Source organism: Chiloscyllium plagiosum, unplaced genomic scaffold, assembly GCF_037043375.1.
Source record: "Chiloscyllium plagiosum isolate Xiang-an unplaced genomic scaffold, Cpla_swu_hap1 HiC_scaffold_50, whole genome shotgun sequence".
In the NCBI taxonomy this organism is placed as follows: domain Eukaryota; kingdom Metazoa; phylum Chordata; class Chondrichthyes; order Orectolobiformes; family Hemiscylliidae; genus Chiloscyllium; species Chiloscyllium plagiosum.
In genome coordinates this window covers 48,902,847-48,915,780 of record NW_028270188.1, presented here as the reverse complement: position 1 = coordinate 48,915,780, position 12,934 = coordinate 48,902,847, and the positions used below count along the sequence as shown (strand labels likewise).

At 57.5% G+C, this 12,934-nt stretch overlaps 1 protein-coding gene across 1 annotated transcript in view; it reads right to left on the bottom strand.

Moving 5' to 3' along the window:
* LOC148135297 (atrial natriuretic peptide receptor 1-like) overlaps window positions 1-12,934 on the bottom strand; it is a 183,350-nt gene that overhangs the window by 36,102 nt on the left and 134,314 nt on the right. The window contains exons 16-17 of the mRNA XM_087985107.1: window positions 8,009-8,155; window positions 4,622-4,745 (exon numbers count right to left, since the gene is read on the bottom strand). Of these exons, the coding sequence (XP_087841233.1) occupies window positions 4,622-4,745; window positions 8,009-8,155 (271 nt within the window). The remainder of the gene's footprint in view (window positions 1-4,621; window positions 4,746-8,008; window positions 8,156-12,934) is intronic.

Sequence of the window (12,934 nt, the reverse complement as noted above, 5' to 3'; positions counted from 1 at the left end):
AGTCCCTGGGAATTACCCTGTGGGGGGGTATGGAGCCCAGTCCCTGGGTATTACCCTGTGTGGGGGATAAGGAGCCCAGTCCCTGGGTATTACCCTGTGGGGGATAAGGAGCCCAGTCCCTGAGTTTTACCCTGTGGGGGGTCAGGAGCCCAGTCTCTGGGTATTACCCTGTGGGGGGTCAGGAGCCCAGTCCCTGGGTATTACCCTGTGGGGGATAAGGAGCCCAGTCCCTGGGTATTACCCTGTGGGGGGTCAGGAGCCCAGTCCCTGGGTATTACCCTGTCGGAGTGGGGTAAGGATCCCAGTCCCTGGGTATTACCCTGTGGGGGGTCAGGAGCCCAGTCCCTGGGTATTACCCTGTGTGGGGGGGTAAGGAGTCCAGTCCCTGGGAATTACCCTATGGGGGGTAAGGAGCCCAGTCCCTGGGTATTACCCTGTGGGGGGCTAAGGAGCCCAGTCCCTGGCTATAAACCTGTGGGGGGTAAGGAGCCCAGTCCCTGGGTATTACCCTGTGGGGGGTAAGGAGCCCAGTCCCTGGGTATTATCCTGTGGGGGATAAGGAGCCCAGTCCCTGGGTATTACCCTGTGCGGGGGTAAGGAGCCCAGTCCCTGGGTATTACCCTGTGGGGCGGATAAGGAGCCCAGTCCCTGGGTATTACCCTGTGGGGTGTAAGGAGCCCAGTCCCTGGGTATTACCCTGTGGGGGGTAAGGAGCCCAGTCCCTGGGTATTACCCTGTGGGGTGTAAGGAGCCCAGACCCTGGGTATTACCCTGTGGGGGTCAGGAGCCCAGTCCCTGGGTATTACCCTGTGTGGGGGGTAGGAGCCCAGTCCCTGGGTATTACCCTGTGGGGGGTAAGGAGCCCAGTCCCTGGGTATTACCCTGTGGGGGGTCAGGAGCCCAGTCCCTCGGTATTACCCTGTGTGGGGGGTAGGAGCCCAGTCCCTGGGTATTACCCTGTGGGGGGTAAGGAGCCCAGTCCCTGTGTATTACCCTGTGGGGGGTAAGGAGCCCAGTCCCTGGGAATTACCCTGTGGGGGGTAAGGAGCCCAGTCCCTGGGTATTACCCTGTGTGGGGGGTAAGGAGCCCAGTCCCTGGGTATTACCCTGTGGGGGGTAAGGAGCCCAGTCCCTGGGTATTACCCTGTGGGGGATAAGGAGCCCAGTCCCTGGGTATTACCCTGTGGGGGGATAAGGAGCCCAGTCCCTGGGTATTACCCTGTGGGGGGTAAGGAGCCCAGTCCCTGGGTATTACCCTGTGGGGGATAAGGAGCCCAGTCCCTGGGTATTACCCTGTGGGGGGTAAGGATCCCAGTCCCTGGGTATTACCCTGTGGGGGGTAAGGAGCCCAGTCCCTGGGTATTACCCTGTGGGGGGTAAGGAGCCCAGTCCCTGCGTATTACCCTGTGGGGGATAAGGAGTCCAGTCCCTGGGAATTACCCTGTGGGAGGGTATGGAGCCCAGTCCCTGGGTATTACCCTGTGGGGGATAAGGAGCCCAGTCCCTGGGTATTACCCTGTGGGGGATAAGGAGTCCAGTCCCTGGGAATTACCCTGTGGGGGGGTATGGATCCCAGTCCCTGGGTATTACCCTGTGGGGGATAAGGAGTCCAGTCCCTGGGTATTACCCTGTGGGGGGTAAGGAGCCCAGTCCCTGGGAATTACCCTGTGGGGGGTGAGGCGCCCAGTCCCTGGGTATTACCCTGTGGGGGATAAGGAGCCCAGTCTCTGGGTATTACCCTGTGGGGGATAAGGAGCCCAGTCTCTGGGTATTACCCTGTGGGGGATAAGGAGCCCAGTCCCTGGGTATTACCCTGTGGGGGATAAGGAGTCCAGTCCCTGGGAATTACGCTGTGGGGGGTCAGGAGCCCAGTCCCTGGGTATTACCCTGTCGGAGTGGGGTAAGGAGCCCTGTCCCTGGGTATTACCCTGTGGGTGGGTAAGGAGCCCAGTCCCTGGGTATTACCCTGTGGGGGGGTAAGGATCCCTGTCCCTGGGTATTACCCTGTGGGGGGGGGGTAAGGAGCTCAGTCCCTGGGTGTTACCCTGTGGGGGATAAGGAGCCCAGTCCCTGGGTATTACCCTGTGGGGGGTAAGGAGCCCAGTCCCTGGGTATTACCCTGTGGGGGGGTAAGGAGCCCAGTCCCTGGTTATTACCCTGTGGGGGATAAGGATCCCAGTCCCTGGGTATTACCCTGTGTGCGGGGGGGGTAAGGAGCCCAGTCCCTGCGTATTACCCGTTGGGGGGGGGGGTAAGGAGCTCAGTCCCTGGGTATTACCCTGTGGGGGGTATGGAGCCCAGTCCCTGGGTATTACCCTGTGGGCGGTAAGGAGCCCAGTCCCTCGGTATTACCCTGTGGGGGATAAGGAGCCCAGTCCGTGGGTGTTACCCTACTGGGGGGGTGGGGGGGGTAAGGAGCCCAGTCCCTGGGTATTACCCTGTGGGTGGGGGGTAAGGAGCCCAGTCCCTGGGTATTACCCTGTGCGGGGGGTAAGGAGCCCAGTCCCTGCTATTACCCTGTCGGTGGGGGGGGGGGGTAAGGAGCCCAGTCCCTTGGTATTACCCTGTGGGGGATAAGGAGCCCAGTCCCTGGGTATTACCCTATGGGGGGGGGGGGTAAGGAGCCCAGTCCCTGGGTATTACCCTGTGGGGGGGTAAGGATCCCTGTCCCTGGGTATTACCCTGTGGGGGGGTAAGGAGCCCAGTCCCTGGGTATTACCCTGTGGGGTGTAAGGAGCCCAGACCCTGGGTATTACCCTGTGGGGGGGATAAGGAGCCCAGTCCCTGGGTATTACCCTGTGGGGGTAAGGAGCCCAGTCCCTGGGTATTACCCTGTGGGGGCCAGGTGTCCAGTCCCTGCGTATTACCCTGTGGGGTGTAGGGAGCCCAGTCCCTGGGTATTACCCTGTGGGGGCCAGGAGTCCAGTCCCTGGGTATAACCTGTGTGGGGGGTAAGGAGCCCAGTCCCTGGGTATTACCCTGTGGGGGGTAAGGAGCCCAGTCCCTGGGTATTACCCTGTGGGGGGTAAGGAGCCCGGTCCCTGGGTATTACCCTGTGGGGGGGTAAGGAGCCCAGTCCCTGGGTATTACCCTGTGGGGGGTAAGGAGCCCAGTCCCTGGGTATTACCCTGTGGGGGGTAAGGAGCCCAGTCCCTGGGTATTACCCTGTGGGGGGGGGTAAGGAGCCCAGTCCCTGGGTATTACCCTGTGTGGAGGATAAGGAGCCCAGTCCCTGGGTATTACCCTGTGGGGGGTCAGGAGCCCAGTCCCTGGGAATTACCCTATGGGGGGTAAGGAGCCCAGTCCCTGGGTATTACCCTGTGTGGGGGTAAGGAGCCCAGTCCCTGGGTATTACCCTGTGGGGGGGTATGGAGCCCAGTCCCTGGGTATTAACCTGTGTGGGGGATAAGGAGCCCAGTCCCTGGGTATTACCCTGTGGGGGGGTAAGGAGCCCAGTCCCTGGGTATTACCCTGTGGGGGGGTAAGCAGCCCACTCCCTGGGTATTACCCTGTGGGGGGGGGGGGGTTAGGAGCCCAGTCCTGGGTATTAACCTGTGGGGGGTAAGGATCCCAGTCCCTGTGTATTACCCTGTGGGGTGGGTAAGGAGCCCAGTCCCTGGGTATTACCCTGTGGGGGGGTAAGGAGCCCAGTCCCTGGGTATTACCCTGTGGGGGGTAAGGAGCCCAGTCCCTGGGTATTACCCTGTGTGGGGGGTAAGGAGCCCAGTACCTGGGTATTACCCTGTGGGGGGATAAGGAGCCCAGTCCCTGGGTATTACCCTGTGTGGGGGATAAGGAGCCCAGTCCCCTGGGTATTACCCTGTGGGGGATAAGGAGCCCAGTCCCTGGGTATTGCCCTGTGGGGGGTAAGGAGCCCAGTCCCTGGGTATTACCCTGTGGGGATAAGGAGCCCAGTCCCTGGGTATTACCCTGTGGGGGGGGTAAGGAGCCAGTCCCTGGGTATTACCCTGTGGGGGGTAAGGAGCCCAGTCCCTGGTATTACCCTGTGGGGGGTAAGGAGCCCAGTCCCTGGGCATTACACTGTGTGGGGGGTAAGGAGCCCAGTCCCTGGGTATTACCCTGTGGGGGGTAAGGAGCCCAGTCCCTGGGTATTACCCTGTGGGGGATAAGGAGCCCAGTCCCTGGGTATTACCCTGTGGGGGGTAAGGAGCCCAGTCCCTGGGTATTACCCTGTGGGGGATAAGGAGCCCAGTCCCTGGGTATTACCCTGTGGGGGGTCAGGAGCCCAGTCCCTGGGTATTACCCTGTCGGAGTGGGGTAAGGAGCCCAGTCCCTGGGTATTACCCTGTGGGGGGGGGGGGGGGGGGGGGGGATAAGGAGCCCAGTCCCTGGGTATTACCCTGTGTGTGGGGGGGTAAGGAGCCCAGTCCCTGGGTAATACCCTGGTGGGGGGGTAAGGAGCCCAGTCCCTGGGTATTACCCTGTGTGTGGGGGGGTAAGGAGCCCAGTCCCTGGGTATTTCCCTGTGGGGGATAAGGAGCCCAGTCCCTGGGTATTTCCCTGTGGGGATAAGGAGCCCAGTCCCTGGGTATTACCCTCTGTGGGGGTATTTACAGAGTGCAGGGTTGGGTGGGGTAGGGAAGGGCGGGTGAGTTATTACCTCCATTGGGGTGCTCTTGGCTGACATGGCAGTGAACCCCACAATGTCACTGAAGTAGATGGTGACACTGTCAAACGCCTCTGCTTCGACCATCTCCCCCCTCTTCAGCTGCTCAGCCACCGAGCTGGCAATGGGAGAGAGAGAGAGACAGAGTCCATTGTCAGGGGGGTCAGAACGCCGGGTACACCATCGTGACATCCCCCTTCCCCTCCCTCCCCACTCCCCCGCCCAACCCCGCTCTGATCCACTCTCTGTCCCCACCGGTCCCTCAGTGTCGCTGGGTCTCAGTCCCAGGGTAGGGGAGGGGGACACAGTGAGAATGTCACACTGCGCTCATAATCATGCGCAGAGTGTTCACTGCTCTCAGAGTGTCTCCAACACCCCCCCTAAACCCCCACCCCCCCCCCCCCCCCATCCCCCCCCCAACCCAAACCTCACAAACAAACTAGCAGGCAAGGAAATCTATCATCCTTACCTATCGCCAATTTCCCATGGCTAACCCACCCAGCCTACAGACCCCTGGACACTATGGCCAATTTCCCATGGCTAACCCACCCAGCCTACAGACCCCTGGACACTATGGCCAATTTCCCATGGCTAACCCACCCAGCCTACAGACCACTGGACACTATGGCCAATTTCCCATGGCTAACCCAACCAGCCTACACACCCCTGGACACTATGGCCAATTTCCCATGGCTAACCCACCCAACCTACAGACCCCTGGACACTATGGCCAATTTCCCATGGCTAACCCACCCAACCTACTGACCCCTAGACACTATGGCCAATTTCCCATGGCTAACCCCCCAGCCTACAGACCCCTGGACACTATGGCCAATTTCCCATTGCTAACCCACCCAGCCTACAGACCCCTGGACACTATGGCCAATTTCCCATGGCTAACCCACCCAGCCTACACACCCCTGGACACTATGGCCAATTTCCCACGGCTAACCCCCCAGCCTACAGACCCCTGGACACTATGGCCAATTTCCCATGGCTAACCCACCCAACCTACTGACCCCTAGACACTATGGCCAATTTCCCATGGCTAACCCCCCAGCCTACAGACCCCTGGACACTATGGCAAATTTCCCATGGCTAACCCATCCAGCCTACAGACCCCTGGACACTGTGGCCAATTTCCCATGGCTAACCCACCCAGCCTACACACCCCTGGACACTATGGCCAATTTCCCACGGCTAACCCACCCAGCCTACAGACCCCTGGACACTATGGCCAATTTCCCATGGCTAGCCCACCCAACCTACTGACCCCTAGACACTATGGCCAATTTCCCATGGCTAACCCCCCAGCCTACAGACCCCTGGACACTATGGCCAATTTCCCATGGCTAACCCACCCAGCCTACAGACCCCTGGACACTATGGCCAATTTCCCACGGCTAACCCACCCAGCCTACACACCCCTGGACACTATGGCCAATTTCCCACGGCTAACCCACCCAGCCTACAGACCACTGGACACTATGGCCAATTTCCCATGGTTAACCCACCCAGCCTACAGACCCCATGGACACTATGGCCAATTTCCCATGGCTAACCCACCCAACCTACAGACCACTGGACACTATGGCCAATTTCCCATGGCTAACCCACCCAACCTACAGACCCCTGGATACTATGGCCAATTTCCCGTGGCTAACCCACCCAACCTACAGACCCCTGGACACTATGGCCAATTTCCCATGGCTAACCCACCCAACCTACAGACCCCTGGACACTATGGCCAATTTCCCGTGGCTAACCCACCCAACCTACAGACCCCAGGACACTATGGCCAATTTCTCATGGCTAACCCACCCAGCCTACAGACCCCTGGACACTATGGCCAATTTCCCATGGCTAACCCACCCAGCCTACAGACCCCTGGATACTATGGCCAATTTCCCATGGCTAACCCACCCAGCCTACAGACCCCTGGACACTATGGCCAATTTCCCATGGCTAACCCACCCAGCCTACAGACCCCTGGACAGTATGGCCAATTTCCCACGGCTAACCCACCCAGCCTACAGACCCCTGGACACTATGGCCAATTTATCATGGCTGACCCACCCAACCTACAGACCCCTGGACACTATGGCCAATTTCCCATGGCTAACCCACCCAGCTGACAGACCCCTGGACACTATGGCCAATTTCCCATGGCTAACCCACCCAGCTGACAGACCCCTGGAGACTATGGCCAATTTCCCATGGCTAACCCACCCAGCCTACAGACCCCTGGACACTATGGCCAATTTCCCATGGCTAACCCACCCAGCCGACAGACCCCTGTAACCAATTTACACATGGCCAAGCAACCTGACCTGTACATAGATTTTTAGGTTATAGAGTCATCCAGCAGTGAAACCGACCATTCAGCCCAACCAGTCCACGCTGACCATAATCCCTAACTCAACCAGTCCCACTTCCCTGCTCCGGGCCTATATCCCCCAAAACCTTTCCTGTTCACATACTTATCCCAACGTTGTAACTGTTCCCGCACCCCCCACTTTCTCAGGAAGCTCATTCCTCATGCGAGTGTACAAAAGCTGCCCCTCAAGTCCTTTTATAAACCTTTCACCTCTCACCTTAAAAATATGCGGCCCCAGTTTTAAACACAGCCACCCCAGAGAAAAGGCAGCAGCGGTTCACCCTCGTGATTTTATAAACCTCGAAAGGGTCACCCTGCAACCTCACGACGTTCCAAAGAGAAATTCCCAGCCCCTCCATTCCTGGTGACGTCCCTTCTGCGCCCTCTCCAGTTTAACACTATCGTTGTTGTCACAGGGAGACCACAACTGAGTATAGGCACGGTGGCACAGTGGTTAGCACTGCTGCCTCACAGCGCCAGAGACCCAGGTTCGATTCCCGCCTCAGGCGACTGACTGTGTGGAGTTTGCACGTTCTCCCCATGTCTGCGTGGGTTTCCTCCGGGTGCTCCGGTTTCCTCCCACAGTCCAAAGATGTGCAGGTCAGGTGAATTGGCCATGCTAAATTGTCTGTAGTGTTAGGTAAGGGGTAAATGTAGGGGTATGGGTGGGTTGCACTTCGGCGGGTCGGTGTGGACTTGTTGGGCCGAAGGGCCTGTTTCCACACTGTAATGTAATGTAATCTAATCTAATAAAAGAAACCTCCAACCTCAACAAATGTACTTGGGGAGGAAACCCGCACGGTGGGGGCGGGGGGGGGGGGGGCCGGAATATGCAAACTCCACACAGACAGTAGCCCGAGGCGGGATTCGAACCCAGGTCCCTGGCGCCGTGAGCCGCACAGTTTGTACCATCTCTCAGCGGGCGGGCAGGCCACTGGGGTTTCCGTGGACAGCCCGGTGCGGGGGGGGGGGGGAGGGGGGGCAGATGGGCCGAAGGTACTTACTGCGGCAGGATTTGGTAGAGCAGGGCCTCAGCCACGCCCTTCTCCTCCAGGTAGGCCTGAGTGCGATCCTCCACCAGCTCCTCCAGGTTGTTGGCGTAGTGCTCCATCCTCGACAGCAGGTTATCCAGGATGTTGGAACTGCTCTCCCTGTGGAAGCCGGCAGGACAGAGAGAGACAGTGACCAGGGCGTTTTCCATTGGAGAACCGACTGGGTGGGGACAGGGGGGGGGGGGGGGGGGTTGGGGTGGGGAAAGGATCCTGTATCACCCAGGCAGGGAGGCGATGGCCAAGTGGCAAAGTGGCCGGACTGGTCACCATCTGGGGCTCGAATCCCACCACAGCAGCTAGCCCCATGAACCAGTCCCGTCTCCCGGCTCCTGGTCCGTATCCCCCCAAACCTTTCCACGGCATCTGCTTCTCCAAAGGTCTTTGTGTCCACCTCGGAGTTTGGATAAGTCAGGAAACGCAGTGGGAAAGGAAGGGTGGGGAATGATCAGGATTAAGGTGGTCATGTTGAATCCAAGTGGGACTGTTATGGGCGGCGCGGCGGCTCAGTGGTTAGCACTGCAGCCTCACAGCATGAGGGATCCAGGTTCAATTCCAGCCTCGGGCTAATGTCTGTGTAGGTTTTGCAAATCCACCCCGTGTCCGTATGGGTTTGCTCCGGATGCTCCGGTTTCCTCCCACAATGCAAAGATGTTCAGGTTCGGGTGGGTTGGCCGTGGGAAATTGTCCCATAGTGTCCAAAGATGTGCAGGTTAGGGTGGGTTGGCATGGGATATTGTCCCATAGTGCCCAGGAATGTGCAGGTTAGGGTGGATTGGCCGTGGGAAATTGTCCCATAGTGCCCAGGGATGTGCAGGTTAGGGTGGATTGGCCATGGGAAATTGTCCCATAGTGCCCAGGGATGTGCAGGTTAGGGTGGATTGGCCGTGGGAAATTGTCCCATAGTGCCCAGGGATGTGCAGGTTCGGGTGGATTGGCCGTGGGAAATTGTCCCATAGTGCCCAGGGATGTGCAGGTTAGGGTGGATTGACCATGGGAAATTGTCCCATAGTGCCCAGGGATGTGCAGGTTAGGGTGGATTGGCCGTGGGAAATTGTCCCATAGTGCCCAGGGATGTGCAGGTTAGGGTGGATTGGCCGTGGGAAATTGTCCCATAGTGCCCAGGGATGTGCAGGTTAGGGTGGATTGGCCGTGGGAAATTGTCCCATAGTGCCCAGGGATGTGCAGGTTAGGGTGGATTGGCCGTGGGAAATTGTCCCATAGTGCCCAGGGATGTGCAGGTTAGGGTGGATTGGCCGTGGGAAATTGTCCCATAGTGCCCAGGGATGTGCAGGTTAGGGTGGGTTGACCGTGGGAAATTGTCCCATAGTGCCCAGGGATGTGCAGGTTAGGGTGGATTGGCCATGGGAAATTGTCCCATAGTGACCAGGGATGTGCCGGTTAGGGTGGGCTGACCGTGGGGAATTGTCCCATAGTGCCCAGGGATGTGCAGGTTAGGGTGGATTGGCCGTGGGAAATTGTCCCATAGTGACCAGGGATGTGTAGGTTAGGGTGGATTGGCCGTGGGAAATTGTCCCATAGTGACCAGGGATGTGCAGGTTAGGGTGGGTTGACCATGGGGAATTGTCCCATAGTGCCCAGGGATGTGCAGGTTAGGGTGGATTGGCCGTGGGAAATTGTCCCATAGTGCCCAGGGATGTGCAGGTTAGGGTGGGTTGGCCATGGGAAATTGTCCCATAGTGTCCAGGGATGTGCAGGTTAGGGTGGATTGGCCATGGGAAATTGTCCCATAGTGCACAGGGATGTGCAGGTTAGGGTGGATTGGCCATGGGAAATTGTCCCATAGTGTCCAAAGATGTGCAGGTTAGGGTGGATTGGCCGTGGGAAATTGTCCCATAGTGCCCAGGGATGTACAGGTTAGGGTGGGATTGGCCGTGGGAAATTATCCCATAGTGCCCAGGGATGTGCAGGTTAGGGTGGATTGGCCGTGGGAAATTGTCCCATAGTGCCCAGGGATGTGCAGGTTAGGGTGGATTGGCCGTGGGAAATTATCCCATAGTGCCCAGGGATGTGCAGGTTAGGGTGGATTGGCCGTGGGAAATTGTCCCATAGTGCCCAGGGATGTGCAGGTTAGGTTGGACTGGCCGTGGGAAATTGTCCCATAGTGCCCAGGGATGTGCAGGTTAGGGTGGATTGGCCATGGGAAATTGTCCCATAGTGCCCAGGGATGTGCAGGTTAGGGTGGATTGGCTGTGGGAAATTGTCCCATAGTGTCCAGGGATGTGCAGGTTAGGGTGGGTTGGCCGTGGGAAATTGTCCCATAGTGCCCAGGGATGTGCAGGTTAGGGTGGATTGGCCATGGGAAATTATCCCATAGTGCCCGGGGATGTGCAGGTTAGGGTGGGTTGGCCATGGGAAATTGTCCCATAGTGCCCAGGGATGTGCAGGTTAGGGTGGATTGGCCGTGGGAAATTGTCCCATAGTGCCCAGGGATGTGCAGGTTAGGGTGGATTGGCCATGGGAAATTATCCCATAGTGCCCGGGGATGTGCAGGTTAGGGTGGGTTGGCCATGGGAAATTGTCCCATAGTGCCCAGGGATGTGCAGGTTAGGGTGGATTAGCCATGGGAAATTGTCCCATAGTGTCCAGGGATGTGCAGGTTAGGGTGGGTTGGCCGTGGGAAATTGTCCCATAGTGCCCAGGGATGTGCAGGTTAGGGTGGATTGGCCATGGGGAATTGTCCCATAGTGCCCAGGGATGTGCAGGTTAGGGTGGGTTGGCCGTGGGAAATTGTCCCATAGTGCCCAGGGATGTGCAGATTAGGGTGGATTGGCCATGGGGAATTGTCCCATAGTGCCCAGGGATGTGCAGGTTAGGGCGGATTGGCCGTGGGAAATTATCCCATAGTGCCCAGGGATGTGCAGGTTAGGGTGGATTGGCCGTGGGAAATTGTCCCATAGTGCCCAGGGATGTGCAGGTTAGGGTGGATTGGCCATGGGAAATTGTCCCATAGTGCCCAGGGATGTGCAGGTTAGTGTGGATTGGCCGTGGGAAATTGTCCCATAGTGTCCAGGGATGTGCAGATTAGGGTGGATTGGCCGTGGGAAATTGTCCCATAGTGTCCAGGGATGTGCAGATTAGGGTGGATTGGCCGTGGGAAATTGTCCCATTGTGTGAGGTGCATTACTGAGGGGGACATGGGCGGGTTACTCTTTGGAGGGTCGGTGTGGACCTGTTGGGCCGAAGGGCCTTTTTCTACACTGTATGGAATCTAATCTGATCTATTTCCCAAACTTTGGGAACTGCGCGGAGGGGGATTCCCAAGTAGGGACACACAGCTCATTAAAGGCCCAGGGTGGGGGAGTGAGGCGGGGGGCGGAGTGCAAGGTCGGATGGAGGTTGGATCGGGCCTTGGGTTTCTGGGGAGAGTCTGGAACAATGTTCGAAGCACTCAGTGGGATGTTTGGACACACCGAGGGCAGAAGGAGTTGGTAACACACTCCCCCACCCAGAGAAACCGTACCAATCTCAGCTCAAATGGTGCTTTGCAGGTATCGGCTGGGGGAAGGGGGTAGGATCCGACTGGATGGGGTCATGGCCCTGGGGACGGAATACCCCTCCCTGACCCTGAGGTCGGTGTGGGGGTGGGGAAGTGATGTGATTCTGGATTCATCTCCCCATCTCTATCCAGTGAGCTGAACAATAGTGTTTCAACATGATGGAGAGGAGTGGGATCTACAGTGATGCCTATCGTGGTTGAATAGCCACTCAGCCCTCCCTGTCCAGCCAAGGGCCAGGCCATCCAGTGACATTCCAGCTGTGTGTGTTTGTGTGTGTGTGTCTGTGTGTGTGTGTGTGTCTGCGTCTCTGTGTGTGTGTGTCTGTGTGTGTGGGGTGTGTGTGTATGTGTGGGGTGTGTGTGTGTCTGTGTGTGTGTTGTGTGTGCGTATGTGTGAGGTTTGTGTGTGTGTGTGTGTCTGCGTCTGTGTGTGTGTGTCTGTGTGTATGTGTGTGTCTGTCTGTGTGTGTGGGGTGTGTGTGTGTGTTGTGTGTGCGTATGTGTGAGGTTTGTGTGTGTGTGTTGTGTGTGTGTTGTGTGTGCGTATGTGTGAGGTTTGTGTGTGTGTATATGTGTGTCTGTGTGTTGTGTGTGTGTCTGTGTGTGTGTTGTGTGTGTATGTGTGGGGTGTGTGTGTGTATGTGTGGGGTGTGTGTGTGTTGTGTGTGTGTATGTGTGGGGTGTGTGTGTGTGTCTGTTTGTGTATGTGTTGGGTGTGTGTGTGTTGTGTGTGTATGTGTGGGGTGTGTGTGTGTGGGGTGTGTGTGTGTTGTGTGTGTGTGTGTTGTGTGTGTGTATGTGTGGGGTGTGTGTGTGTCTGTGTGAGTGTATGTGTGTTGTGTGTGTGTGTGTTGTGTGTGTGTATGTGTGGGGTGTGTGTGTGTCTGTGTGAGTGTATGTGTGTTGTGTGTGTGTGTGTTGTGTGTGTGTATGTGTGGTGTGTGTGTGTGTGTGTGTGTGTGTTGTGTGTGTGTATGTGTGGGGTGTGTGTGTGTGTGTGTGTGTTGTGTGTGTGTATGTGTGGGGTGTGTGTGTGTTGTGTGTGTGTATGTGTGGGGTGTGTGTGTGTGTGTGTGTTGTGTGTGTGTATGTGTGGGGTGTGTGTGTGTTGTGTGTGTGTATGTGTGGGGTGTGTGTGTGTCTGTGTGTGTATGTGTGGGGTGTGTGTGTGTCTGTGTGAGTGTATGTGTGTTGTGTGTGTGTGTGTTGTGTGTGTGTATGTGTGGGGTGTGTGTGTGTGTGTGTGTGTTGTGTGTGTGTATGTGTGGGGTGTGTGTGTGTTGTGTGTGTGTATGTGTGGGGTGTGTGTGTGTGTGTGTGTTGTGTGTGTGTATGTGTGGGGTGTGTGTGTGTTGTGTGTG